Below are 26757 nucleotides of genomic sequence, written 5' to 3'. Positions count from 1 at the left end.
TCTTCTCTGCACTCATTTGTGTTTTCTACACTCATTTGTGTTTTCTAATTGTTCTTTAGAGTACATGTATCAATTCTGTATAAAAGAAAAAAAAATGAAAAAGAGCAGTGAATCAGAACTGGAAGTAAATCCGGAGGTCAAAACCTTAGGACAAGTGCATATTCAATTTCTGAACCAGGCTGGGAAGCCATAATAAGAATCCATGGTTCATGTGGTGCTGAAACTCTTAGAGATTCTTCACCTGAAATCCCTGGCTGGGTTTCAGAGAATATAGGAAACCCTATATTTGTATGTACATTTATGTTTGTGTGTTCATGTTTGCAACTTTCTTGGAAGAGGGCCAAAGCATTCATCAGGTTCCCAAAGGGGTCTCTGACTGATCCTCGCCCCCTCCCAGATATGTAAACAAAATCTTGGTTTAGAGACAGACAGGAAATTCAGAGAAGGCCATCAGAGCTTGGACCCATGTGTCTCCTACATGAGAATGGATGCTTTCCCCTGATTTTAAGGATGGAACCTAGGACCAGAACAGTAAGCATGGCCCCAGGGTACAGCTGGTCTCAGGCTCGTGGTCAGTGAAGTCAGCTCTACACTGATTTTCTCATGGAGGCAGAAGAGGAAACACAAAACTTGTGCTTTCTCTGCTGGGTCTCCCTGGAGCACCCTCTTAAATCTCCCAGGCACTTGGGGTGACTGAGGCACTGCTCAGCTCTGGCTGGGGTTACCAGTGAGACCATGGAGGTTCCACCTGAGATGATAGCTGGTGTGGGAGGAAAGTTTGGCAGAAGTGGAGCTCCTGTGACTCGCTGCCCCAGAGATCCAGGGAAGAGGCAGTCACCATCCATGGCCAAGAGAGGGGTTTTCAGGGAGCGTGACCTCGAGAGGGCTCAGAAGGATTGTACCATGAGGACTAGGGCTGGTCTAAAAGGATGGGAGAGGCTGGTCCTCCTTGGGGGCCTCACCTGAGATACTGAACCAGAAGAGGCCGGGTCGGCCCTCCACACTGATGACCCCTACCATGTGGTTCACGGGGTCTGTCTCCATGACTGTAAAGCTGTAGTGAGGCTCATCGAAGGCCAGTGGGATGGAGGAGGGCCGGGGCTGGGGAATCCACTCAATGTGTAGCCGGACACTGGCCGAGAGCGGCGGCTGCCCACTGTCTGTTGCCTTGATCTGAAAAGAGGCCAAAAGTGAAACCGAGGCTTTGTCTGTAGGGTTGGGTCCAAGAAACAAGAAGACCCAGGGGACCAGCCAAGAAACAGGGCGCCCTGTGACTGACTGAGCTGGCCTCTCTCGTTCACTCGGTCACTTATTCGACACACAGTTGAGGGCTTACTGGAAACAAGCACCATGCTAGTTGCGGCAGGCACCGTGGTGAATAAGACATGTAACTGTGCTCAAGAAGCTCATGAGTGCTGAAAAAACATAATCAAAGTCACTATTTAACTGAAGGCTTACTGTGTGCTATTTGCTCAACCAGACTTTACATACACGGTCTGTCTACCCTCCCAACAACCATAAATGTAATAAACTAGAATTTATTGAGCTTTCAGTATTATCTGGCCCTGCTCTAAGAGCAATATCTAATTTACTCCATATGACAGCCCTGAAAGAGGTACCATTATTGCCTCCCTTTTGCAAAAAAATGGTGAATTCACCTGCCTGGGGTTGTCTGCTTGGCTGGCGTGAGGCTGGATTGGATTTAGGCTGTCTGACATGAGAGCCCATGCCCTAGCTGCTTGCTATATTGGCTTCCTACAAGGAAAATGTTCTTAGCCCCACTTTACAGATGATAAAACAAAGGCTCGAAGGGGTTCAGTGACTTGTCCAAGCCACACAGGTATAAAATGGCAGAGCTAGGATTGGAACCCAGGTTTATCTTGATTCCAAAGCTCCTGCTACTCTCACCAAATCCTTCTCTCTAAGAATACAGCAGGTTTCCCAGGCAAGGACCTTATTGCCTTCAAAGAAAAAGGCCCAGAATTCTGATCCTTTGGTTGAAGTCGGAGCTCCCACTCTGTCTTGGAGTACCACCTCCATCATGCCTGGTGCCAGTCTCCCTGCCCCGTATCCTCTAAGAAAATCCCTAATCCGTTCTCCCACTCCCCTTCTTTGGCCTCCGTCCACCCCTCACCGTTAGGATGTTGTACTCTCCGGCCGTGAAGGCGCTGCTGGATGACACCACGCCCGTGACCGGGTCGATGCTGAAGCCCTCCTTGTCGCTCTCCTCAATACTGTAGGTGACCCTGCCATTGAGACCCTCATCCAGGTCTGAAGCCACCAGCCTGTAGGCAGGCCCATAGGTCACCGGGCTCAGCCTCTCTGGAAGACGGACATTGAAGAGCTTGTGGGAGAACATAGGGGGGTTGTCGTTGACGTCCAAGACGCACACCACCACCCTGGAGGTGGACCGTAGCGGCGGATCCCCGTTGTCCAGCACAGCCACCTGGGGACAGATTCCAGCATGAGTTGCCAAATGCAAAGCGGTAAATATGTGTCGCCACCCACTGCAACCCTACCACTCCCTACCCCTGCTTTTGACAGCTTGGAAATATCAGTGAGTCTGTTCTTGAGCATATGCTCGTGATTTTTATTATCCTAACCTCACCTATTTGGAACCCAGCTCTCTGGTAACCTCGCCCACAGGAAAGCCAGCAAGGACAGACAAAGAAACCAGAAAGAACTGGAAGAAGCCAGCCACGGAGGCTCTAGACAAAAACTGGCACTCATTACTCAGGAGGCTAAGGGTCATTTCTTGAAAACCATTTACTTTTTATTTGCTCGTAATGCTCAGAAGCTTTGTTCTCCAGCTTCTTTAAGCTACTGGAGGGTAGAAAAAACAAATGAGAAGATGTTTAGGAAGGAGTGGGGGATACCTTTTGAGTCAGACAGGTGGCTCGATGCATGAAATGAAATCCAGAATGAGAGAAAAGGTGCAAAGCAATTTCAGAATCAGGGAGGATTTCATGAGGGGGCACACTGTCCCATGGATCAGTGACCCCAAGGGTACAAGGCAGGACATTTCTACTTTAAATGGTTCTGACGTGTTAAAATATTTTGCTATTTAAAGATAGATGCCTCTACTGAAGAGTGGGGAATGCTTTAGTCTCTAGAAAGCCAGTTAGCTGCTGATGACTAATAATAATACCCATTTCTTACAAAGGGCAGGTACAGAGCTCGGGAGCATAGCGGGCAAAGCTTATTTCAATTCTGATGAGGAATATATGTATTCCCTCCCACCTGATGTCTTTAAGACAGATGGCCATTCATTGCTTATGGAGAGCTCAGGAGGGGCAAAGCTAGAGTCCTTCTGATTGGCCAAGACCGATGCCTCTCATTGGAATGGGCACCAAGCAGGGATGCTTATATGATTTTAGAGACATCCTAGAAAAATGTAGAAGACAAAAGTCTGGGTTTTCATCCTGGCTCTGTGACTAACCTGGTGTTTGACCTTGGGTAACTCTCTCTGGATCGTGGAGATAGGCTGGAAACCAGACGCAAGTGCATAACACATGTGTACCTCTCCTATTCCTGCACTCGTCATAGGCATTAATAATCAATCAGTGCTTCCTGTTCAGCCTGGATATGGTTTCAGAGTCTTACCCTTCACAGTGCTAAAGAGCCAGAAAAGACCCTAAGAGTCACCAACCACAGCAAGGCTCAGCTTGAGTAGCGTCTCCTCCCTGAGCCTAGCGCCCTCCTCAGCCACAGTGCTTGGAGACATGCATGTGGCCCCAAGGCCTGGCTTGGCTCCAGCCTGGCCTCCTTCAGGAGGTTTGCGAATCCAGAATGGGTTCACCACCATTACTCACCTCCAGGATGTGCTCATCCTTGTTCTCTCGGTCCAGCTGCCGGGCCGTGGACAGCAGACCTGGGGGAGAGATGGTAGGAGGGAGACCTGAGCTCCTAGGGCTCCTAGAGCCACTTTATTGGGAGGAAGTTCAAGGGTCACATTTCTAATCTTAGATCAAAATTCTTCTGGTGTTTGGACAACAAGAACATTAAGGGGAAGTGGAACTCTGGGGAAAGAGAAGGGGAAGTGAGGAAGTGGGAGAGAACAGCAGAGAGGATGCTATCCGTGAAGGTTCCCACCTACACCCCCTTTCACCATTAGGAGGCTGTTGTGCACAATATTTTGTTGAGTAAAAATGGCAGCTTGTTGGGAGTTATAACAGGGATCACCGTCATTGCCTCCAGCTCATGAGAAATCACAAAGTGGTAGCTTTTGACTCCTTTGTTATTATTATATTATTCACCTGGGTCCCAGTACCAGCTCTTCCCATGACACACTGGTACAGATGAGCCAGAGGTGGGCTTCTCTCAGCTCACCTGTAAGTTGAAGGGGGGGGGGGACTTGGTGATCTATCTCGTTATAATTTTATGAGGCCCTATGTCTGTACATTGAGGCCACAAAGGAGGGAAGGTACCAGTTCTCTGCAAGCATCTGGTAAGTCAAGACTGAGGTTAGCAGGGGCCCCAGGGCATCCAAGCCCATAGACTGAGAGGTCACAGGTGGTAGGGAAGGTCTCTTAAATAAAAGCAGAGCTATTCGATGGGGTCAGTGGGTTGTCTGAAGGCTTTCAATAGTTTCTTGATATTGTTTAGGCAATTAAATAATGGGGTAATGGAATGAAGTGTGTGGAGAGGGGCTCTGTGAGGGGAAAGGGGGTTCTGTGTTGAGGTGGAGACTTCAGTGCTGGAAATGGACGTGTGATGTGAGGAGCGGCCTGTGTAAGGGACAGGTTCTTGCCTTGTGCAGCAGAACCAAGTCATCCTGACCTTTTCTTCCCTGACTGAAGGCAGGCAAAGGAAGGCTCAGGGTAGGCTCCTGGAAAACCCCACTGGAGAAGGATGACACGTTCCTCCAGGACAGCGGGAATATTGTCCCTGGTCACCCCACCCATTCATCCCCAAGCTAAGAAGAGGCTGGATGGGGAAGGGCCCAGAATCTGGGCGCCCCCCCTCCCCCGCACCCCAGAAGAGGGCAGTGCTGAGGGGGCCTTGGCATGTAAGCCCTCCTTCTGTCTCGGTCCTTGCTTTCCTCCTTGCTCCTTCTGTCCCTTCATCTCCTCTTCTCCCCTTCTCTCTTCTCTCTCTCTCTGTTTATCCCTCACCACCGTCCTCTCTTCCTATCCAGGGCTTCTTCTCCCCCATCCCCCTCTTTGCCTCTCTGAATCTCAGACACTCTCCGCCTCTCTGCTTTTGCTTTTCTTTCTCTGCCTTGCTCTCACCACTGCCTCCTCCCACCTTCTAAGGGTCATTGCCCTGTTTTCAGCCTCTTCCCCGCACTGAGATAGGTGTCAGAAGTCCCAGGGAGCCTGTGCAGAATGGAGACATGGCAGAGCCACTCCACGGGGCTGTGTGATGTGCTACTAAGGACTCTTCCTGGCACCAGATGGCCACGCAGCCAATTCAGCTCTTATCATTTCTCTCCTCCAAACAAAATTTCCCCATTACCTCATCGTAAGCCCATTTTTAATCCTTCCCTTCCCCTCCTTTTTCTCATCCAATCATTGTCCGGCTGCTGTTGATTCCACCTCTGATGGGTTCCAGATCCTTCTACTTCTTTCACCCTGAGCCACCACAGTCTAGGTCTTACCCCGACTACCTTCCCGACTTTCTCTCCCTTTTCTGCCCTCCCTCAGGATCACAAAGGCCAACGCTCCCTGAGCTCTTACATGTCCAGACATTCTTCTGAGCTCCTTCTATATCTATTAACTCATTTAATATTCACAACCACCCAGGAGGTAGCTATTGTTACCTTCATTTTACTGGTGAAAAAAAAATCAGACGCGGAGCAGTTAAGAAACTCTCCCAAGGTCTTACAGTTAATACGTGGTGGAAGCGGCTATGCCTTTAGAAAGTTGACCTACTTGCTGTGTCTTCTACAAGATCTCGGGCTTCTTCCCTCCTGGCTGTTGTTCCTGTCACTCTCCTTGCCCAGGGGCCCTCCCTGACTGCAGCCTGTCAAGTCCTCCCCATCCGCAGCTCAGCATAACCACCCCGTTTCGCGAAGCCCTTGCTGATCTGCCACACACTGAGCAGCGCCCTCTTTCCTCTGAGCCATTGTGGCATCGCATCTACCCATATCTTATAGTGCAGCATGCTCTTTTCTACTTTGTTATATTCGGACCTTCATGCTCCTGATGATATTAAGTCCTTAGAGCTCGAAATTGTGTTGCATTTATCTTCTTCTTATCTCTCCACAAGCACATAGTTTTAGTGCCCTGTGAGGGCAGACGCCTTTAAACATTTGCTGAATGAATGCATCTTGGGCTTAACGAAAGATTGTGAATGCTGGCAGAGATTCATTCATTCATTTCCCAATTATTTATTGAGATCCTGTGGTGTGCCAGGCACTGAAGATACTATAGTGGGCAAAAACAATCAAGGTTCCTCTTCTAGAAAGCGTTTGGAATCCAGTGAAGGATATGGATAATTAATGGAATAATCACACAAATGAATATAGTGTTCTGTGTGATGAATGTTTTAAAACATGAGGCGGGTCGATGGTTCTAGAAGACGTATTATAGTATCAGGAAAACCTTCCTTAAGGAAAGAACAGCTGGGCTGGGATCTGAAAGAAGAGCAGGAGGTAGCCAGATGAAAGGAGAGGAGAAGCGACTCCTGGCAGAAGGAACAGCATGTGCAAAGGCCCGGTGCCAGGAGAGGACATGGACTGAAGTGGAACATGTGGCTGAAACCATAGAGTGGCAGGGTGAGAGAGGCAAGGTGAAGGCAGAAAGGTCAGCAGGGACACATTTGCGGACCTGGCTTTATCTTCAGGGCATAGGGACGCCATCCATGGTGTCCAAGTAGGGAAGTGGGACAATACAGTGGTGCTGTGAAGAAAACTGGATTGGGCACTCATTGTTCATTGATGATTTTATTTTTAGATGTTTACGCTGGTAAAAATTTTCTTCTCAACTGCAAGAAGACTGAGAACATCTCTGCCCTCTGGGGCATTTTGCCAGACCTCATGCCAGGGAACTGTTGACAGTAAACAGAATAGGGATTTGGAAGACATTGAGAAGCTAATGCCCTAGGTGAGAGATCTCTTCCTTCTCATGAAAAGGGAGGGACAGGGTGGACCCGGGTAGAGAGCCAGTTAGGCCTGTTTTCCAGGGTGAAAGGATCCTTCGAGGAAGATAATCTAGTCTCTGAGGTCAAAGGTTAACAGGAAAGTTCCAAACAAATATCACTGTGCCAGGAGACACTTGTATCCCTCACCCACTGTCTGCCCCAGGACCCACCAGGCTCATGCTGTCCTGCTCTTTGTGTCTTAGGGATGGGTGACTGCCCTCCAGCTTTCCTTCTTTCCCTGTCCTCTAATCTCTCCAGGGTTCTGTCCTTCCAAGAGTGAACTGTTGGAGCTGGAGAATAGGATCATGGGTTCAGAGGAGAGAATGTCCGCTTTCTCTGCAATGGGGTTGTGGTTCATCCTCCAAGAGGAAGATGTGGCCTTGGAGGAGCATCCGGAGCAGCAGGGACTGGCTCTCAAATTCCAGCACCAACAGGAGCCAGGCAGGAAGCGTGAATGCAGGAAGCAGGCTGAGAGTCAGGCAGTAGCAAATGAGGGGACTTGGGGACCAGAGGACACGTGCCTGGTCTACACAGGGAGCTGTGGGAAGTGGGGGTGGGGTGGGGGGTCAGTGTGGCCAGATCTAGTTTTTTAAGAACAAGAAACCTAGAATGTTTTTGTGGAGTTTCCTAATTTTTAAATGTTGGCAACAACTTGAAAAATCGTTGTTTAAAGCTTGTGCAAGCCAAACAAAACACCTGTGTGGGCTACATTTGGCTTACTGAGGCAAGCTGGTGACCTCTGGATTCCTCTAAACCACCCACCATCCTTGCCCCAGGTGGCTTTGTGCGAAGGATAGATATTTGTGGGATGGTTGACTCCACTGGAGTGGCTCTCTGTTGTCACCACTCTATGGGCAGGCTTGAGATCAGTTTCGAACTAGGGTTAGGAAATTCAACCTGTGGCTTGTGACTCAGGGGAGGGGTCAGTTGGGAGCACCTGGAGGTCTGAAATAGTCCCAGCTTGACCACCAGGCAACCTGCCAGCATCCATAGGCCCCAAGAAAAGAAAACCGGCATATTATTACGTTCCCATAGAGGTGGACTTTGTAGGGCAGGGGTTCTCAAATTTAGCACTCATCAGAATCCCCTGGATATCTTGTTAAAATCCAGATTTCTGGGCCCCACCCTCAGGTCTGATTCAGCAGGTGGGGCCTGAGAATTTCGCTTTCTAACAAGGTCGTAGGTGATGCTGATGGTGCTGGTTCAGGACCACACTTTAAGAAGCATTGTTGTAGGGAATCTTGCTTGCCCAGGTTTCTGAGGACCTTACCTGTGACAGGGTGAATAACAAAGAATCCCATGTGGTTCCCACTGGTGATGTTGAAGGTCAGCTTCCCTTTGGAGCTGGCGTCCGGGTCCCAGGCATCCAGCTCTAGCACAGAAGTGTGCAAGGGCGCATCCTCCCGGATGGAGGGGTAGAACACGGGTCTGGACATCCGGGGTGGGTTGTCATTGACATCTGTAACCTCGATGTAGACTTCAGTTACAGCAGAGAGGGGTACGGAACCGCGATCTACTGCTAGGACCGTCAGCCAGTAGCAGGACACAAATTCCCGGTCCAGGGGCGCCAGAGTCTGAATCAGTCCTAGGGACAGTTGGTCACCAAACCCAAAATATTTCAGAGCTCAAAGTAGTGATAGAAATCATCTTGCCTAACAGTCCCCAAACTGTACTATGGACAGGATATTAATAGGTTTTCCACGAGAAAAGGGAGCTGTTGCCAATATGGTGTGAGAGCCGCTGAACTCAACACAGAAATTATATTCTCACTGCAGAACCTCTCAGACTTTCTCTGATAAAAATAGGCCCATGACTCTGGCATGTGGGCATCTGCAGGGTTCCCAGAAGACGGAGGTCGTTGACCTACATTCTCCTAACTACTTCAACCCAAGTCCTATTGATTGACTGATTTCACATTCTCTAAGGGATTTCCTTACAGTTGTCCTTAAACTAGATCCTTCGAACTTCAGGTATTATACATACAATTTAAGGGTTAGGGATTTGATAAATAAATTGCTATTCCCCTCTCCATTATCTTCATGATTTTAGAGACTTAGCTTCGTTCCTAAGGTCACTCACTCCATAAATTACTTACTATGGGCCGGCACTGGTCTAGAGGTCGAGGGTCCAACAGTGAGCAAAAGAGGCCTGCACCTGAGTTCTCATGGATCCCACTCAGCTGGAAGGGCCCACGTGAGAGGGCAAAGCCCGTGCTCACAGCCATAGCCTGTCAGAGCTGAAGGAGCCTGATACCTTTGACAGATGGGGAAACTAAGGCCCTGAGAGGAAGCGTGACTTGACCAAGATCAGGTAGCAAGTAGGCGGACGAGCTGGGTCTGGAATTGACTCTCAGTCTAATGCTCTTTCCACCACATCACCCTGCCCTTTAGCCTGGAAATAAGTCACCCATCAGATTGTAAACTCCTTGAGGGCAATGACGCGCCTTTTCCACCTGGGATCTCTCCCAGGCTGCCTATCTCAGGACCTCACAAGTCAAGGGTACTCAATGAGTGCTTGCTAAATTATACCTATTTTCTATGAAGCTTGACAGGAATACATAAGCTGGTTGCATCTTTCTGGAGGGCAATTGGGAAATACTAACGTTGAAAGTACGCATTATCCTTTGACCCAGCAACTGCATTGTTAATAATTTTTCCTATAGAGACTCACGTATGTGAGTAAAAGTATGAACAAGGATGCTACACCTATATGTAGGATAAAATGTAGCCATTTTTTAAAAATGACAAAGATTTATATGGACTGACATATAAGATATCCAGGGGTTCTGTTATGTGAAAAGAATAAGTTTCAGAGTTAGTGTCTATTGTATTACGTTTTCATAATTGTAATGCAAACAGTAATAATATACCAGGTACAAAGAAGAAAAATTTAGAAAATTATAGACCAAATTGTTAACAGATATTATATCTGGGAAGATGGGTCACAGAGAAACACTCATTTTTAAATTACATATAAAAAACATATAACCACAATGCATTACTTTTATAAGCAAATATATGTAACATATGTTTTTATGTGTGTATGTACATATTATGTATATCTACACAGATGCTAGTGATATGGTTGAATTGACTTAAATAGATACACACACACATATGCATATATATATATATATATATATATATATATATATATATATATATCCCCAGTATGATAAATATAAATTAAAAATAAAATTAAAGGGACAGGAAGGAGAGTCCCTACTTCTTGCTTTTCTTTTTAGGCTGCAGCCTGACCTCTTTCAGGACAGCCCCTGATTTTCCTTAGGCCCACCCTACTGCACCTGGCACTCCCATCCTTCCCCACTCCCGGTACCTGTGTCTTGGTTGATGCTAAAAGTTGTAAGACTGGTGCCAGCCCGCAAGAAGTACTGGAGCTCCCCATCCAAGCCATTGTCATCATCGTGGGCAGCCACTACCATCACCTGGGTTCCTGGGGGGCTGTTCTCCTGCACCTGGCCTTGGTGCACAAAGGAGGCAAAGGTGGGAGGGTGGAGATTCTCATTCACATCCAGGACTGTCACCTTCACGTGGCAGAGGGTCCTGCGGGCCAGGGGCCTCCCACTGTCACTGGCCCACAGGCTCAGGTTATACCCAGCCTGCCTCTCAAAGTCCAGCTCTTTCTCCAGGCTGAGTGCACCAGTCATCGGGTTCACCTGGAAGGTCTCATGGGCATCATCTACCAGGACATATCGCACTTCTCCCGCTGGGCCCAGGTCAGGATCAAAGGCATCCAGAAATGTTAGGATGGTTCCTGGGGGGAGGTCCTCTGGGACCTTCAGGCTACTGAGTTCTGTAATACACTGGGGAGAGTTGTCATTGACATCTTCCAATGTGATGGTCAGGTCAGTGACAGAGAAGAGCTGGTGGCCCTTCCTGGGCTGATCTCTGGCCTCCACCTTGAGTATATACCGAGGGTCTGATTCCCTGTCCAGGGGCCCTGTGACAACCAGTTCCCCTGTGAGGGGGTGGAGGGAAAACTTCTCTGTGGGGCTTAGCAGGGTGTAGTGAACCCTCCCATTGTCATCCGAGTCAGCATCACTTGCTTTCAGCTCTGCAATTGTGGTTCCAACTTCTGTGTCCTCTGAGATGGTTATCTGGTACCCACCAGGAGGAAATCGGGGTGCGTTGTCATTACAATCTTTTACATTCACTGTCAGAAACTTCCAGGAGGATTTCTGGGGAGTTCCCAGGTCATACACTGTTACATTGAGGACGTAGAAACTGGTGGTTTCATAGTCCAAGGGGGCAGCTATGGTGAGCAGCCCTGTCTCCAGCTCAATGTCAAAGCAGCCCTCTTCATTGCCATCTGCGATCACATAGACCAGTTTGCCATTAAAGCCAGCATCAGGGTCAGTGGCTGCCAGGCGGGCCAGGGAGGTGTTGAGAGGGACATGCTCAAGGATGTCAATGGACTGTGGGAAGTGGTCCTCAAACTGGGGGGTGTGATGATTGATCTGATATGCACTTAGGGAAGTGAAGTCCTCATCATCGGAGTCCTGGTTCGGAAGCCCGACAGAGTGGAGGATAGTCTTTGTGAAATGTGTCAGCACCCCTGTTTTATCACAGGTTATAGGAACTTCGAAACGAGGGTCCTTGACTACAGTAACATTCAAAGTTGTGGGCGAGGCATAGTATTTCCCATCGGAGGCTGTAATTTTCAGGGAGTAATTGATGGGTTGACCGGTAGTATGATTCATAAAAGAGCGTTTGAGGGATATCACTCCAGAGAAAGGGTTTAGATCAAAATACTCTAGTTCGTTGCCTGCCACAAACTCGTACTTTAGGTTCTGAAGCTCATCCACATCTATAGCTGACACAGTCTTTATGGATTTTCCTACTGGCCAGTCTTCACGGATAGACCCAGTGCAGTTGACTTCCTCAAACATAGGTTTGTTGTCATTCAAGTTACTGAGCCGAAGAGAAACAGACACTTCCTTCTCCTGGCGAAACGGGGATCCCCAATCTGATGCCCGTACCTGGAAGGCATAAATTCTGTTCATAAGCTCATAGTCCATAGGTTTGGAGGTGAAGATGATCCCCAGGTAAGGGTCGATAGAAAAGGGCACATTTCTTGGATGAGTGATGGAATAGGTGACATAGCCATTCTCTCCATGATCCCGGTCTGTGGCAGTAACAGTCAAAACACTGGTGCCTGGGGGGATGTTCTCATCAAAGGTGCCGGTGTAGGAAGGCCTGTCGAAGACAGGGGCATGGTTGTTACTGTCCACAATGTCAATGACCACAGTGGTGGAGGCCAGGCCCGGGGAGGTCCTGACATGTAGCTGGTAGTGGGCTCGGTTATGGAAGTCCATGAGCCTTGTAGTGGTGATGAGCCCAGTGCGAGCATTCAGTTTAAACCCTGCACTCTCTGAGGATGGCTTTAGAACATACTGCAGGTTGGGGAGAGCTCGGGTTACTTTCACCATCACCACACGGCTGCCAGGAGGGGAAAGCTCGCTAAGCTGCACTCTGTAAACAGCCTTTTCAAATTTGAGGGAGGTCAGCTTGGAAGGGGGTAGGTGAAAGCCCCTGACCTGGGAATAAAAAGGCCTGCTCCCACTCCTGGCCTGCAGGCTGAGGTTGAATCCATGAAGGTGCTCCAGCCAGTTAATGTCTTTGACGGACACCAAACTGAACTCCCTGCTCCGGGCATACGACTGGATGGCTTTGAAGTACCCTCCAGGGTCACCATCAACAATTTCCAGTGAGTCCATTTCAGCGCCGGAGCTGTTGGCCTCTACCACTACAGTGGCATAGGTTGCACCCTCACAGCTGTCTGGTGGGGCCACCACCACCGAGGTAATGGCCGGGGGCTTCCTGAGGGCAGGCTCCACATGAACGGTGAGTGCAGCCAACGTGCCAAACCCATTGCCCTCTGAGATTTTCCTCATGCGGTCCACAGCGAGCACCTGGAGGTCATACTTCCCTCGCCAGGTGACGTTAAGCTTCCCAGCCAAGGTGACCACACCGCTGGTGGGGTGGATGGCAAATATCTCTGACCTGGTGTTGAAGGCATAATAGAACTCAGCGTTCTGGCCCAGATCAGCATCCGTGGCGGTCACCTTGCAGATGGGGCTCTTAAGGGGCATGTCCTCGGAGATAGTGACTCGGTAGGAAGGTGGGGAGAAGAGGGGCTTCAGGTCATTCTGGTCCAGGATGTGGACCACCACACGGGCCAAGGCTTCTAACTCCAAGGTCTTCTCCGTGGCTTGGACGATGAGGGTGTAGCTATCTTGCACCTCCCTGTTCAGCAGGGCCGTGTTGCTGCTCTTCGTCCTGATTCTCAGGAAGCAGAAGTTGCCTACCACGTACTCCTCGGTTTTAAACACATTGGCCACGTCTCCGGAGATGATGCGGTATCTCACTGCCCACTGGGGCTCAGCAAGGTACATGCCCATTTTCACAGACGTCTCCACATAGGTCTTGGGAGCAGAATTTTCATAGATGGTTGCATTATAAAGTGTGTGTGTGAAGTGCCAGGCGGAGGACGAGGCGATTCCTTCTAGGGGCTTCTCACAGGTTGTACAATGGAGCATGAAAACGACAAAACCCAACGAGGCAATAATCATGGTGGAAAAACTCCCAAAACCTTGAGCAAAAAACAACAACAACAAAAAGAAAAGTGTGAGAGTTAGGAAGGAAATGGTTCCTACTGCTGTGCTTCCTAACTGGGGGTGATTTTGCCCCTTAGAGGACATTGGCCATGTCTGAAGATATGTTTGCTATCCCAGCTTGTGGGGGGTTTGCTACTGGCAGAGGCCACTAAGCATCCTACAACGCACAGGACAGTCCCCACAACAGAGAATGATCCGGCCCCAAAAACCAATAGTGCCGAGGTTGAGAAGCCCTGTGTTTGAAGAATAACTGACTAGTTTAAATGCCCTCCCGAGGGCACCTGGCAGCTATAACACAGTCCTGACCACTTCACTGCTTTCCCCAAAATCCTTCAGTGGCAAAATAGTCCCAACCAGGTACCCAAGCTTTGCAATACGGCTCTAAGAACTTCCTGTAAGACCAGTCCACTAGGGCAGAGCTCCAGCCACACTGAGCTGAGTGCACATGTGGGGGCTGCAGAAAAGCAAAGGGACCTAGGTCACAGGCCTTGCCTCAGGCTGCCTGGCTGTCAGCCCCGCTCCACCACTTACTAGCTCGGTGACTTCCTGGGCAGGTGACTTAACCTCTGTGAGCCTTGATCTTCTCTTCTATAGAATGGGAATAAGGATATGACCTCACTGGATTGTTGTGAAAATTAAGCAAAGTAACAAAGGTAAATGCCCTCGCAGGGCACCTGGCACATAGTATGTTTTAGCTATTATTAGCTATTATTGGTAATAGGAAACTAACTTTCATAGAGGGAAGGGACCTGCCCAGGGCCTTGCAGCTAGGCAAAGCAAGAATTAGATCTGGGGCTCCTTGTGTCACAGGCCAGGGCTGGTTGCCCTTCCCCAGGCTTACTGACACCTGTCCCATCACAGGTCCCTCTGGACAGGGCCTGACTGACTCACCTTATAGCCCAAACAGAGGAAACTCCTCAACCCCTGGAATGTCAGGGCTGATGTGGACCTTAGAGATGATGGAGTTCTGATCCTGTTCCTCACGCACAGATGAGGAAATAGAGCCCCGCCTGGGGAGGTGGGTGACAGGGGGAGGGTCTTGCCCCGAGCCGCATGGCAGGTGGCCAGGTGAGACCTAGTCCCTGGGAATCGTTGAACTAACCCAATGCTTTGCTCTCTAAGACCCGCTGCAATCCCCACTCTCCCTTGCTGTTTCCCACAGGGTCCCACAGGGCGTCCCTGAACTCCAGCCTGGGTCACGGTGTGAGACTCATCAGGGCCAAGGATGGATGAGGCAGGGAGGAGGGCAGCGCCGGCTGCCAAACGGGGCCTCCTAGAAGCTGGTGCCTGGCCCGCTCGTGGGAGCCGACTCCAAGGAGCTTGGTGGCTGCCAGCCAGATGTGCCAAGCATTCCTGGATGGAACAGGCATGACTTGTTTTTCCAGTTGCCTTGCTCTTCAAAGGCAAGGAAGAGTTAAACTTCCAGAGCAGGGCTTGGTGGGGTGGGGGGGGGGGGAAAGAGGTATGAATCCTTGTCTTCCCAGAGTCCCGAGGGAATTAAATGTCGGTTCTTTGAGGTCGTGCATGTAGCACCTCAACATGGGAGGCAGGATGGAGGCAGGAATGGGAAAGGCTGCCTAACGTGGGATCTGAAAGCCTGTGACAGCCCAGAATTGGAATGTGCCCCATCCTGGCCTCCCTACTAGCATCCTTAGCTTGAGATTCTGTTGGTGGTGCCCTAAGCCCAGGCACCTCAGGAAAGAGGGGGCAGGATGGAGGCAGATTCTACACTTGGTGTCCTAAAGCCAGTGACAGAAAGACACCGCCTGTTCCCACCCTTCCTGCCCGCCTCCTCTCACCCCTTACTTACTACTGCACCTCAGAGGTGACAGCCATACTCACTGTGTCCCTGACACAGTCCCCTGAAAGCAGGAGGGGATCCCTGAGTCCTTTTGACCCCAACCCCTCCCCCCAGGATGGCGCCGCTTTTGAGGTTGAAAAAAGGGGGGGGGGAAATGAGTCCTTACCCCAGTCCCAGGTCCACTCACTCTGCACACAGCCCAGCAAGCCCAGGGTGCAGCGGCCTCCCAGCTCTACCTGCCCTGCTTTGTGGAAAGCTTCCTGTTCACCAGGTCAGCACCGGTGTCAGGCAGGCCCCGACAAGACACACTGCTTAGCAGCTGCACAGGCGGCTTGCGGAGCGGGAGCTGTTAAGATGAACTTTAGGGAAGGGAGCAAGGGGAGTGGGTCTTCCTGGAGGGGGAGAAGATGCAAAGAAAATGCACCCCTGAGTGGGGGGGTTGGTGCCCAAGGCTGTGTTCAAGCTGTAGGACCTGAAGACCTGGTGACTGTTTGCTGAGGGAAGGACCTGTGTCTGGACATTTATTTTCTGGCCCCAGGTCCGGGCAAGTGAACAGGCTTGCAGGGTACAGAGGCACGTTGGGTTCCCTGAGCCACCCTTCCGGCCTACACCACCTAGGACCATTATTTTGAAACATTTTGTGAAAATATAAGTCAATTTGCATCACTTTCTTGCTTAAGATTTTCCAGTGGCTTCCCATAGCATTTAGATTAAAATCCAAACTGCTTACCATGTCCTGGAAGGACCCTGCCTGCTTCTCCAATGATACCTCCCAGCAGTCTCCCCATTGTTCACCAAGCTGCAGCCACGTGGGTCCTTTCTCCTCTGCAAACACAACAAACTGGCACCTGCCTCAGGGCCTTTGTACTTGCTGTTTCCCTCTACTTATGATTCTCACATGGCTGGCTTCTTCGTTATCCAGTTCTCAGCTCAAATGTCGCCTCCTAACCCCCAGTTTGATGCAGCACCCTTCCTAACACCCTTTTTTTATCACATCACTCCATTTTCTCCATGGCACTTATCACCTCACAATATGTTGTTGTTTGTTTGTTTAATGACTGTCTCCTGCACTAGACACTGGGCTGCATGATGACAGGAGCTTGGTGTGTCTTATTTATGAATGAATTCCCGCTGCCTAGATCAGCGCCTGGCACGTATATACCAGTTGAAAGATGGAAGTATCTGGACTTAGGGAAGACAATGACAGAATGAAAGCTGAAAGAACCTTTAATGATCATCCCTTACTTTCTGAAGCTGGAAAACAGTCTTATAGAAAGCAAGGGACTTGCCCAAGGTCACATGGTGGGAATGAGAGCCAGGTGCTTTCCTCCCAACCGTGCTGCCCAAAAGAGAAGCAGTGGTCCCTTACGAGTCTGACTGGGTTCATGTCCCAGCTCCACCGCTTGCTAACTGGTGTCACCTTGGGTAAGTTACTCCACGTCTCCAGACCTTAGTTTTCTCACCTGTAAGATGGGGCTATGAAGAGTGCTGCTTTCGTGGGATTTTATGAAGACAAATAAGGTCATGCATATTAATGTGCTTAGCACAGCGACGGGCCCATAGAGAAACGCTCCATAAATAGTAGTTATTATTAGTTCTGAGAGGCAAGGCCGAATCCAAGCCCGAGGTTGGGGTGAGGGTGGGGTCCCCTGAACCCTCTGGAGAAGGCCCAGCCTGCGCCCCTGCGGAGCAGGAAGCCGCTGGTTGCTGGTCGAGTCTAAGCTTGCTGGCCCAGCCACAGGCTGTTCTGGGAACCTGCGAGCAGGCACTTGTCTGGGGTGGGGCCTCACGCTCTCAGCTCCGCAGGCCCAGAGAGAGGTCTGCATGTGGGAGAATGTGCACGTTTGCAAGAGAGCACACACACATACTTAGGAGGCAATTTTTGAATAATTGTGTGGGTCCATTAGTTGTGCGTGCCTGCTTGACAGAACGAATATGATGTAAGTAAATACACTGGTAGCTGTGGGGCTTGCGTGTGCATGCGTGTGAGCAGGTACAGGTGTGGGGGTTCATGAAAGGACCCTGTTAGGATAGATGCATGACTCGAACTCCGCCTCCTTCTAACTCCCAGCCCCGTCACATTGATGGGGTGGTTTGCAACTCACAGGTTCTGGCTGGGTGATCTTGGGCAAATGGCTTACTTTCTCTGATCCTGTTTCCCTACTTCATAAAGCCTTTTGGAGAATGAAATAAGTGAATGCGCATAGATGCTGAACATAGTATCTGACACGGTTTTCAACAAATATTACCAAGTCCTAAAACTGTTCAGCAGCTGGCTCATCCTATTGACTGTTGAGTTTTGGGGGGCGATGAAAACTCTCAGATGGATTCTCATATCACCCCCCGATCTGTTCTTGTGTGGGCTGGTTTTCTGCAACTAAATGCCGTCGGACTTTAATGAGACTGTGATTCACGTCATCCTGTGTTGCAGCTCACTGCTCTGGCTTCTCAGAATCTTGATTCTGACATTCAGAATTTCGGTGGTTGTAACATCCGTGTCTTTATCCAAGTCCTTGATAAAAGCCAGAGCACAGCTGGGAGGAGCAGTGCTCTGAGATCTGTGCTCGTCGTCATGATCTCAAGTGCAATCGCGGAACGAGTCATCTCGGAGTATGGAGAGCTTCCCATCGCTGGGGGCATCCAAGCAGAGTCTGGATGGCCACTTGGGAGAATGTGCTGCTCTAGGGGGATATTTGCCCTTGAGGGAGACCAGAAGAGCTCGGAAGTCCCTTCCGACTCCTGCGGGTATGGGCCTTCAGCTGGTGCAGGCCTGTGGTCTCTATTGGACCCTAAATGAGCTCTCAGAGGCACTGAAGGGATTCCCTCTGGCTGTGGAGCAGGGCTTGCACACTCGCCGATGCCTGTTCATTGGTCAGGGTGGCTCTTGGGAGACCCAGATCTAAAGTCATTCTTCCCTATGTGGCCTTGGTCAAGTCAGCACCAAATCCCTGTGGACCTTTTCCTCATCTGTAATGACATGTGGATGTTGGGGGGGGGGGGGTGCTGGGATGGATCAGTGATTTCAAGCCCCTCTATTGCTTTCAGGGGCAGAATCTCTTATTTCCTAATGAAAATGTACCTGGAAGCACAGTTTATAAAGAGATCAAAGCAGAGCTGCACCATGAGAAGCAGGGGTGGGGGCCCGGGACCCTGCCCGGAGGCTTGTCTCTTGTTCCCCTGCTGAGCACCCACCCTGGGAAGCACAGGTTAAAAACACTGGACTAGATGACCTCTAAGAGCCCCTCCAGATCTGACAAGTTGGGGTCCTGCTATGCCAACGTTCTGTGTCATGTCCTAGAAAGTTCTAAGACATATGGTTGAATATGCTATGTGTCTAATGCTCTATGACCTGCGTTTGTAATGGGCCCTGTGCAGTGACGCAGACATTTTAGTTCTAGGAGTTGATGACTCTGTGACAAGTTCTGTCCCTTCCATGGGAACCACATGCGCTTGGAGGAATCCAAAGTCAAATCACTTTCACTAACGAAGCTCCTACCAGATTTGTTCAAAATGTCAGGCTTGGTTTCTGACAATGACATTCCTCCCCGCCACTCCATACGTACCCAGCTGACCATGGGTCAGCGATGACCTGCTCCCGCAGGGCCCAGCAGCTTCCCTTTTCTTAGGCGACACAGATGTTAATTAGTAGCACATAGAGTACTCCTAGGAAACACGTCTGCCCTTTTACTCCCATGTCTAAGATAAGGGAAACTGAGATTTGCCTGGCACACCCAAGACCACCCAGGAAGGTGGTGGCTGAGCTGAAAACAGTCAGATTTTCTGAGCCTGGGTGCTCAGGATTTCTTAGGCTGTGGGGAAAAGCCATAAGACATTTTTTAACTTTGGAGAGATGGTCATGAAAGAAAGAGCCACTGGGTTCATTCCACACTCCCTTCCCTCCCTGCCAAATCTAAATGTAAAATTGCCATGGATTTGGGTAGCTCAGTGTGTATTTTCTGACCCTACTCCCCTCCCCGGCACTGTGTCTGCCTCAGACATCCAGTGTTAGGGCTGACTCTTGTGGCTCTCAAGAAAGAATCCTAAACATACTATGTTCGTCACAAAATCTTAAAGGTGGGGAGGGGGTGGGATTAGGAGAGATGGTGCCCCTGAATCAGAATTAAAACTATAAGTGAAAGAAAGGTGACATTCCAGGTACCTGCTAGAGAAGAGGTCTTTAGCTACTGAAATAATTTTTCCCCTTAGAAGTAGGGAGCCATTGAAGGTTTTTGAGAAGGAGCAGGACCAGGACAAAACTACATGCTGGGAAGAGAAATCTGATGTCAGATCAAAAGGGGGTTTTTCCCATTGAAGTCTCCCACTCTGGTGTGCAGTGGGCTTGAACACCAGCTCTACTGGTTGAGGCCAACTGGAATGCACTACGGATAGGGAAGGTTGATTTACTTCCAAGAAACCTGGATGAACACTGGAGTCATTTGCTGGTTTGTAGGTGGCCACTACTGGGTTCTCATGTAAAAAAAAACAAAAAAATTAAAGAGCTGGATATGAGCAGGAAAAGGACCAGTGGCTTGAGCCCTTGATGGGTTGTGTGAGCTTTGGAAGGCCACGGAACCTCTTCTGAGCCTCAATTTACCTATCTGTAAAATGGAGATAATAATAGCTGTTCCTACCTACTTCCCAGGGCTGCACGGAAGACAGATAATATGAGAGGTGAAAGCGCAGGGAGGCAAGACGCAGAATGACACCTTATTAGAACCAATAACGTCCTGGTAAATGGCAGCCAAACCTCCAGCAGACTGAGAGGCTGTCTCAGTGAGGGAAGCCTGGAATTAGAGGGAGGAGAAATGACTGAAAAGGAAGTCCTCATCTAGGGCATGGGGGAAAGGGAGCTGGCACTGGCTCCCCTTCTTTATCAGTATCCTGATTATTATTTGATGACAACAATTATACTATCTTATATCTGTATACTAATCTGTAAGTCTTCAAAAGCCATCTTCATGCATTATTCCACTTGGTGTTTGGGTATGAGGCACAGTACTGGGTAGAATTATCATAACAATAAGAAAGTGGGCTCTGGAGTCAGGTAGACCTCCTTTCAGATAGAACTCACCTCCACCGCTGCCAACTGTATGACTTGGGGCAATTATTTAAATTCTCTGGTCCCAGAAAAAGGGAGATGATAATAGCAGCTATCTCATGGAGCTGCTAAGAGGGCCGAGTGAGCCGACGCATGGCAAATACTCAGCCCTGGAACACACTCAGTACATGTCAGTTATTGTACCAACCTCACCTGGTTGCATCAACCAACCTTATTATGTCACTTATAATTACCGTATTTGCCGGCGTATAAGACAACTGGGCGTATAAGACGACCCCCTAACATTTCCACTCAAAATACAGAGTTTGTTATATACTCGCCGTATAAGACTACCCCCTCTTCCGCACACCTTCCACACACCAAATAAAAGGTAAAACAATATCAGATTTGATTTGGCCCACTGAAGTGCAAACAAGCGTATTGTATTTCGTGTCACCACATAACCATTTTGGCGATGTTGAGCCACCATGTCTGCTACATGTTTTTCGAGTTCTGGCCAGTGTGGGGTGCCTCTTCTTAATGCACACTTACCCCTTGGCATACTCTTTAATGCTTTCTCATTTGATTTCCAGTCCCGAACCATCTTTTCTGTTACTCCATATTGTCTTGCAGCAGCACAATTATTATTTTCCTTAGCAAAGTTTATAACTTTCAGTTTAAAATTTGCATCATACTTCTTTCTTTTGGCTGGTGCCATGATAGGGATGATAGGGGTTGACTGGTTGACATTTTCTATGCTGTACTGTACAATGGTGCAGTATTGTGGTTGGCTGTTGGCTGTATACGAAGCCTGATTTGATTGGTCCCTGCTCCCTGTTTGCCCGCCCTGTCACTATAGCAGTCTGGTCCACCCTTGCATCAGCATCTCCCTGGGACCTCACTAGTGCGCAAGTGCGAGCTCTTCAACATTCTAACAGGCACCATGATAGCGCAAAATCGCGAATCTTCAATGCATATGTAAAGAAATATACGGTAACCCGAATTTACCACACTCGCAAAATCGCACACAGCCGACCATACACCCAGTATGGTATCGCGATTCGCGATTTTGCGCTATCATACTGGGTGTATGGTCGGCTGTGTGCGATTTTGCGAGTGTGGTAAAATCGCATAACAGCAAAATCGCATAACAGCCGAGCATACACCCAGCAGCGCTGCTGATGCCTGAACGGTATGTGGAATGAAGTGGGCGGGCATCGGGAGGCCACTATGGCACGGGGCAAGCACTATGAGCAGTCTATCTGAAGTGTACCTGGCGTATAAGACGACCCCCCACTTGGAGGCATATTTTTCAGGGCCAAAAAATCGTCTTATACGCCGGCAAATACGGTACTCTCATTTTATAAATGAGAAACTGAGGCTCAGATAATTTGAAGGCTCTTCCCAGGTTCACCCACCTAGTAGGTGGTAGATTCAAGTACCATCCCAAGATAGAAACCCTCTGGCCAGAAGGGGACGAGGGGGCCCCTGTGTGGAAGCAGGCACGGGGAAAGGGGAGAAGGGCTGTCCTCCTGAAGGTCTGAGTTTGGGGGTGGCTCTCTGGAGAGAGGAGGACTGTGTCCTGAAGTCACAAGATACACTCCCTCAGAGGACTGGAAAGCTTCTTCAGAAAGTAGAACAAATTGCAGAGGCCAAAATATCCCCCTGCTGCATGGGCCTTGTCTGATGGGGTACTCACTCTTCTGTGCTTCTTGCAAACCTCTGAGCCAATGAAATCCTTTGCAAAGGTTTTCAGACATATAGACATCAAGTTCCAACTTGAGTGACCTTGGACGTCTAACTTAAACTCTGAGCCTCTGTTTTTTCTTAGCTTTAAGAGATACTAACTGAACCTCAGATCATCATTCTGAAGTTTCAACTAGATGCTTCGTATTGAACACTTAACACAGGGCATGGCACCTAGCAACCACTAAATAAATACCAGCTGTCATTTTACAACTATCATCATTAGTATGTAAAATGGAAACAGAGCTGCTGTGATAGCTGAGACTGGGGCCCAGAGCCCCATTCCCCATTCACCGCTGCCTTTGCCTTCTGAGGCATCGCTGTGAAATCCCCAAACTGTGGGCACAGTTTGAAAGTACTAGGAGTCTATCTCAGTTTTGTAAAGATGGGCAAACTAGGCCCAGAGAAGGGAAGCCACAAGTGCTCTGTCTTAAGTCACAGAGCGTGTTAGGGGCACATCTAGAATCAGACCCCAGGCTCCCCGTCCTGGGTGCTTTGCACTGGCCAAATTGCTACCCCCGACCCAGCTCCTCTCCCAGCCTGGACACTCCTTAGGAGCCCACAGAGCCACGGTCCTCCTACTCATTAGCCAGGAGAAGAGTAGACGGGAAAAGCAGCCAGGCTTTGGGGTGACCTGCCTTCAATCCTGCCGCTGCTTTTGTCTAGGGGTCTGGCTTCCTCTATCTGAGCCTCAGTCTCCCCATTTGTGAAATGGGGCTAGCAATGCTTACCTCACTGGAGGATCTAATGAGCTTATGCATGGAAAGCATTTAGCATAGTGCCGGGCCCACAGAAAGTAGTTCACGTTATTACTGTTATTAGTTACTACTCTTATTATTATAACAATTAGAGTAATGTAATTGCTATTACAATAGGTGTTCGGAAGTATGTGTGGAACGAGGGAATTCCTCTCTGTGTGCGTACTGATCCCTGCTCATGCCCTGGGAGCCCCCAAAGAAGCACCTTTCTACACACACACACACACACACACACACACACACACACACACACACACGTGGGTCTTTGTGACACTTTCTCTCACTTATTTGTGGCAAAGCTCAAGCCAGAACTTGAGCATCACTAAAATAAGAATAATTTCTATTCCTATTGCCTTTGTGTCCCCATCGTGGGTGCAGAGAGGTCAGAGATATGATCTCCTTCCCAGTTTGAGGGGCCAGAGGGGCGGGTGTGAGGTGGGCAGAAGATGGGCAGTGAAAGAAAACAAGATGCAGACAATGTTTGGACCTCCCACAGCAACATGGGGTTCCTGACCTCTTTTATTCTGCCACTGACATGTTGGGGTGACTGCTCTGGGCCCCATCTCATGTGATTTGTACACTGAGGCCATTGCGCATAGTCCCCTCTCTATCCAGGACACAGCACACTGCCTTTCCAGGAGCGGGCGGGCCCGGCGGCCACCTGTGAGGGGAACCCAGTTCCACTTAGCTGGCTCTGAGCAGCTGCTGGTATCAGAACCTCTCCTAGTTCCTTGTGCGTGAGACCATCAACCACCCGTGGCCGCTCCCAGCCAGGTCTGCCTCTCAGGCACCACAGCAGGCGGGGAGGCTCTGGTCAGGGCCACATCCCATGGCCGCCACCTGCTCAGGCTCTGGAGGGAGGCAGCCTGTGTTTGAGTCCTGCCTCAGCCCATTGCTGGTGTATTACCTTGAACAAATCACTGACCCTGACTGAGCCTCAGTCTCTTCATATATAAGCTGAGGAAGGTAATCATGAGGCTGCTGTGGGGATCAGTTAAGATGGAGTCAGCACAGTGCTTGGCGGCGTGAGCCCTCATGAGGCAGCCTCTGTGAGGAAGGTGATTCAGGGACTGGAGGCCCGATTGCTTTGGTGCCACGGGGCCTCAGGGACACATCAGAGGGCCCCACAGGGGACCCAGCAGGAGATCCCTGGGCAGCCTCCTCTTTTCATGGGGCCTCCACTTGTCCATCTGAGAACTGGGACTCGTTCCTGTTCTCCTGCCTTACCAAGTAACCCTCCACTGAGCTATTGTCAAATGATGCCCTGAAGACGGCAAGGTTTGGGGACTAGGAAGTGCTTACAGAGGCACAGGCACTGGTCACAGCTGATATTTACTGAGCATCTACTATGTGCCAGGCCCTGTGGTAAGCCCTTGGCATGCATTATCACTTTTAAGCTAGCTTACAGCAACCCTATAATTATCCTCATTTTGCAGATGGGATAAATGAGAATCAGAGAGGTTACCTAACCTCCAAGTTCACACAGCTAGTATGTGGCCAGTCTAGGATTAAAACTCAGGTCGCCTGTGTTTCTAACCGTACCCTGGCCTGCCTCCCCATGCCCTCAGGTTAGAAAGAGCACTTGGGAGAAGGGAGGGTTATGTGATCCCTCCCCCACGCCAGGATCATGTGCTCATGGGTCCTCCCATGCCAGCAAACACGGATTCTCAGCCAAGGCTTCATCTCTAGCCCTCCCTCCTGATTTCACTCCCTCTGGCCTGGCCCAGCCCAGCTGCGCTGTCTGTACGTCCAAGGGGTCTAAGCAGAACAGTGTAGGACACAAAGCCAGCAGGCGCGGGCAGGCCTGGGCAGGTGGGGAGCGGCTTCTAACAGTGGGACAAGACAGGTAGTTCCGCTGTCTGAGGCACGCAGTCTTGCAGCTTTGCAGGCTGAACCTGACTGAGGGCTAGAGGCAAGACAGGGGTTAGGGATGATCTGGGAGCATCAAAGTACATACTAATGAGATGCAGATGAGCCTCTGATGGGCTCCAGGCCAAGACACCCTCCCCCACCCCCAGGGTTCCACATTTAAGCCCCCTGGGCTCTGTCCACACGGACTCCTCTTACCCATTGTAACTCTGTTCCACCCAGCCATCGGCAGACAGAACTCAACCAAACTGTGTTCTTACCGACAGGGCTGGCCATTGATTTGAACCAGTGGTTCCCACCATTGGGGATTCCCTATGGGGGTAGGGGTGAGGGTTCAAAATACATATTCCCAGCCCCACCCCAGATCCACTGAATCAAAATCCTTAGGGGTGGGGCTCAGGAATAGATGTTTAACAAGTTCCAGGGTGATTTTGGTGTGACTGGTGTTTGGGATCGCTGAAAAAGGTGACCTCTTTCTTTAGGCTCATGTTATGCCATGCCTCCTTTCAAAGCCGACATTCCATATGTGGCCCTCTCCTAGGCCCCAGGGGAGAGGGGGTGGGGAAATTGGGAAGACCCCAATCTTCATGATGTTTTTAGGCTAGGGAAGTGGTTTTCAAATGTCAGTGTGTTAAAAATCACAGCCTCATTCTCAAGAAGTCTGATTTATGATGTAGTAGGGCTGCTGTAAGGCTCAGAATGCACACTTTCCCCTGTAGGTGGTCCACTGATCACTCTTGGGGGAACACTGGCCTTCAGGCAAAGCACACACGAGGTTATCTCTAAAGTCAAACAGAAGAGCAGACAGAAGAGGAAAAGCAACAGGTCTGATTCCTGCACCTGACTTTCACGCGGCAGTCTCTGAGTCTGCAAATCTCTCTCTTCATCAGCATCTCAAACCCCAGAGGCAACTGCTTATCTTCCAGGGGACAGGTCTGTCCATCTCCCCGATAGAGACTCAGCCCCACAAACCATGTTCTACTTGCAACGAATAGAATAGAATTGAACCTGATAAAACAAAAAGGGTTCCATCCATATATATCTCATGATGCAGCAATTGCGCTCCAGTTCCACACGCAACAGAAATGTGTGCATATGTCACCGAAAGATTCATATGAGAGTGTTCAGAGCAGCACTATTTATAATAGCCCCACATTGAAAACAACCCCAATGTCCATCAAGAGCAGAATGGATAAGTAAATTGTGGTACGGTCATGTAATGGAATACTATGCAGCAAAGAAAATGAAGTATTGTTCTAGACACAGGTGAATCCACTCGCATAATGTGGGGGTGAAAGCAGCCATATACAAAAGAATACATACTGTGTTACTCCAAATATATAAAGTTTAAAAGCAGGCAAAACTCATCTAGGGATTAGGTTGGAATAAAGTTACCCTTGGTGGGGCAGGGGGTGGTAATGACTAGAAGGGAAAGGCACAAAAGAAGTTTATGGAATGGTGGTAATGTTCTGTTTCTTTATCTGGCAGCTGGTTAGTTTCTGGAAAGTTCATTGAGCTGTGCACTTAGGATTTGTGCACTTTTCTATATGTCCATTATTCTTCATTAAAAAGTTTCCTTAAAAAATGCTAGTAAAGGACTTCAAAGAAGACTTGTAATAAGAGGGACAACATTTAAATAATAAAAGCATTCTGACTGGCGAATTGCGCAGGATTTCATAGCTATGGGATCTTGGACTCTTCCTGCCCCAGGAACCAGGAAGGAGACAGTTCTCAAAAACCAAGAAGCGTGGGAGGCATGCCAGGGCACACACCAGGGCTGTGGAAAACCAAAACCTCAGCAGTTCCCTTTCCCCGCCCACCCCCA

The 26757-nt window shown here is 49.4% G+C and overlaps 2 protein-coding genes across 2 annotated transcripts in view; one reads left to right on the top strand and one right to left on the bottom strand.

The window, feature by feature from the left end:
- SLC36A1 (solute carrier family 36 member 1) overlaps positions 1–26757 on the top strand; it is a 149240-nt gene that overhangs the window by 114594 nt on the left and 7889 nt on the right. The window lies entirely within an intron of this gene.
- FAT2 (FAT atypical cadherin 2) overlaps positions 1–26757 on the bottom strand; it is a 93621-nt gene that overhangs the window by 60170 nt on the left and 6694 nt on the right. Inside the window, exons 2-6 of the mRNA XM_019627226.1 lie at positions 10420–13695; positions 8354–8668; positions 3813–3871; positions 2135–2446; positions 963–1173 (exon numbers count right to left, since the gene is read on the bottom strand). Of these exons, the coding sequence (XP_019482771.1) occupies positions 963–1173; positions 2135–2446; positions 3813–3871; positions 8354–8668; positions 10420–13675 (4153 nt within the window). The 5' untranslated portion in view covers positions 13676–13695. The remainder of the gene's footprint in view (positions 1–962; positions 1174–2134; positions 2447–3812; positions 3872–8353; positions 8669–10419; positions 13696–26757) is intronic.

Source organism: Hipposideros armiger, unplaced genomic scaffold (assembly GCF_001890085.2).
Source record: "Hipposideros armiger isolate ML-2016 unplaced genomic scaffold, ASM189008v1 scaffold_725, whole genome shotgun sequence".
NCBI classification, from domain to species: domain Eukaryota; kingdom Metazoa; phylum Chordata; class Mammalia; order Chiroptera; family Hipposideridae; genus Hipposideros; species Hipposideros armiger.
Note: the sequence above shows the minus strand (reverse complement) of the source record. Positions and strands in the feature narration are given on the sequence as shown.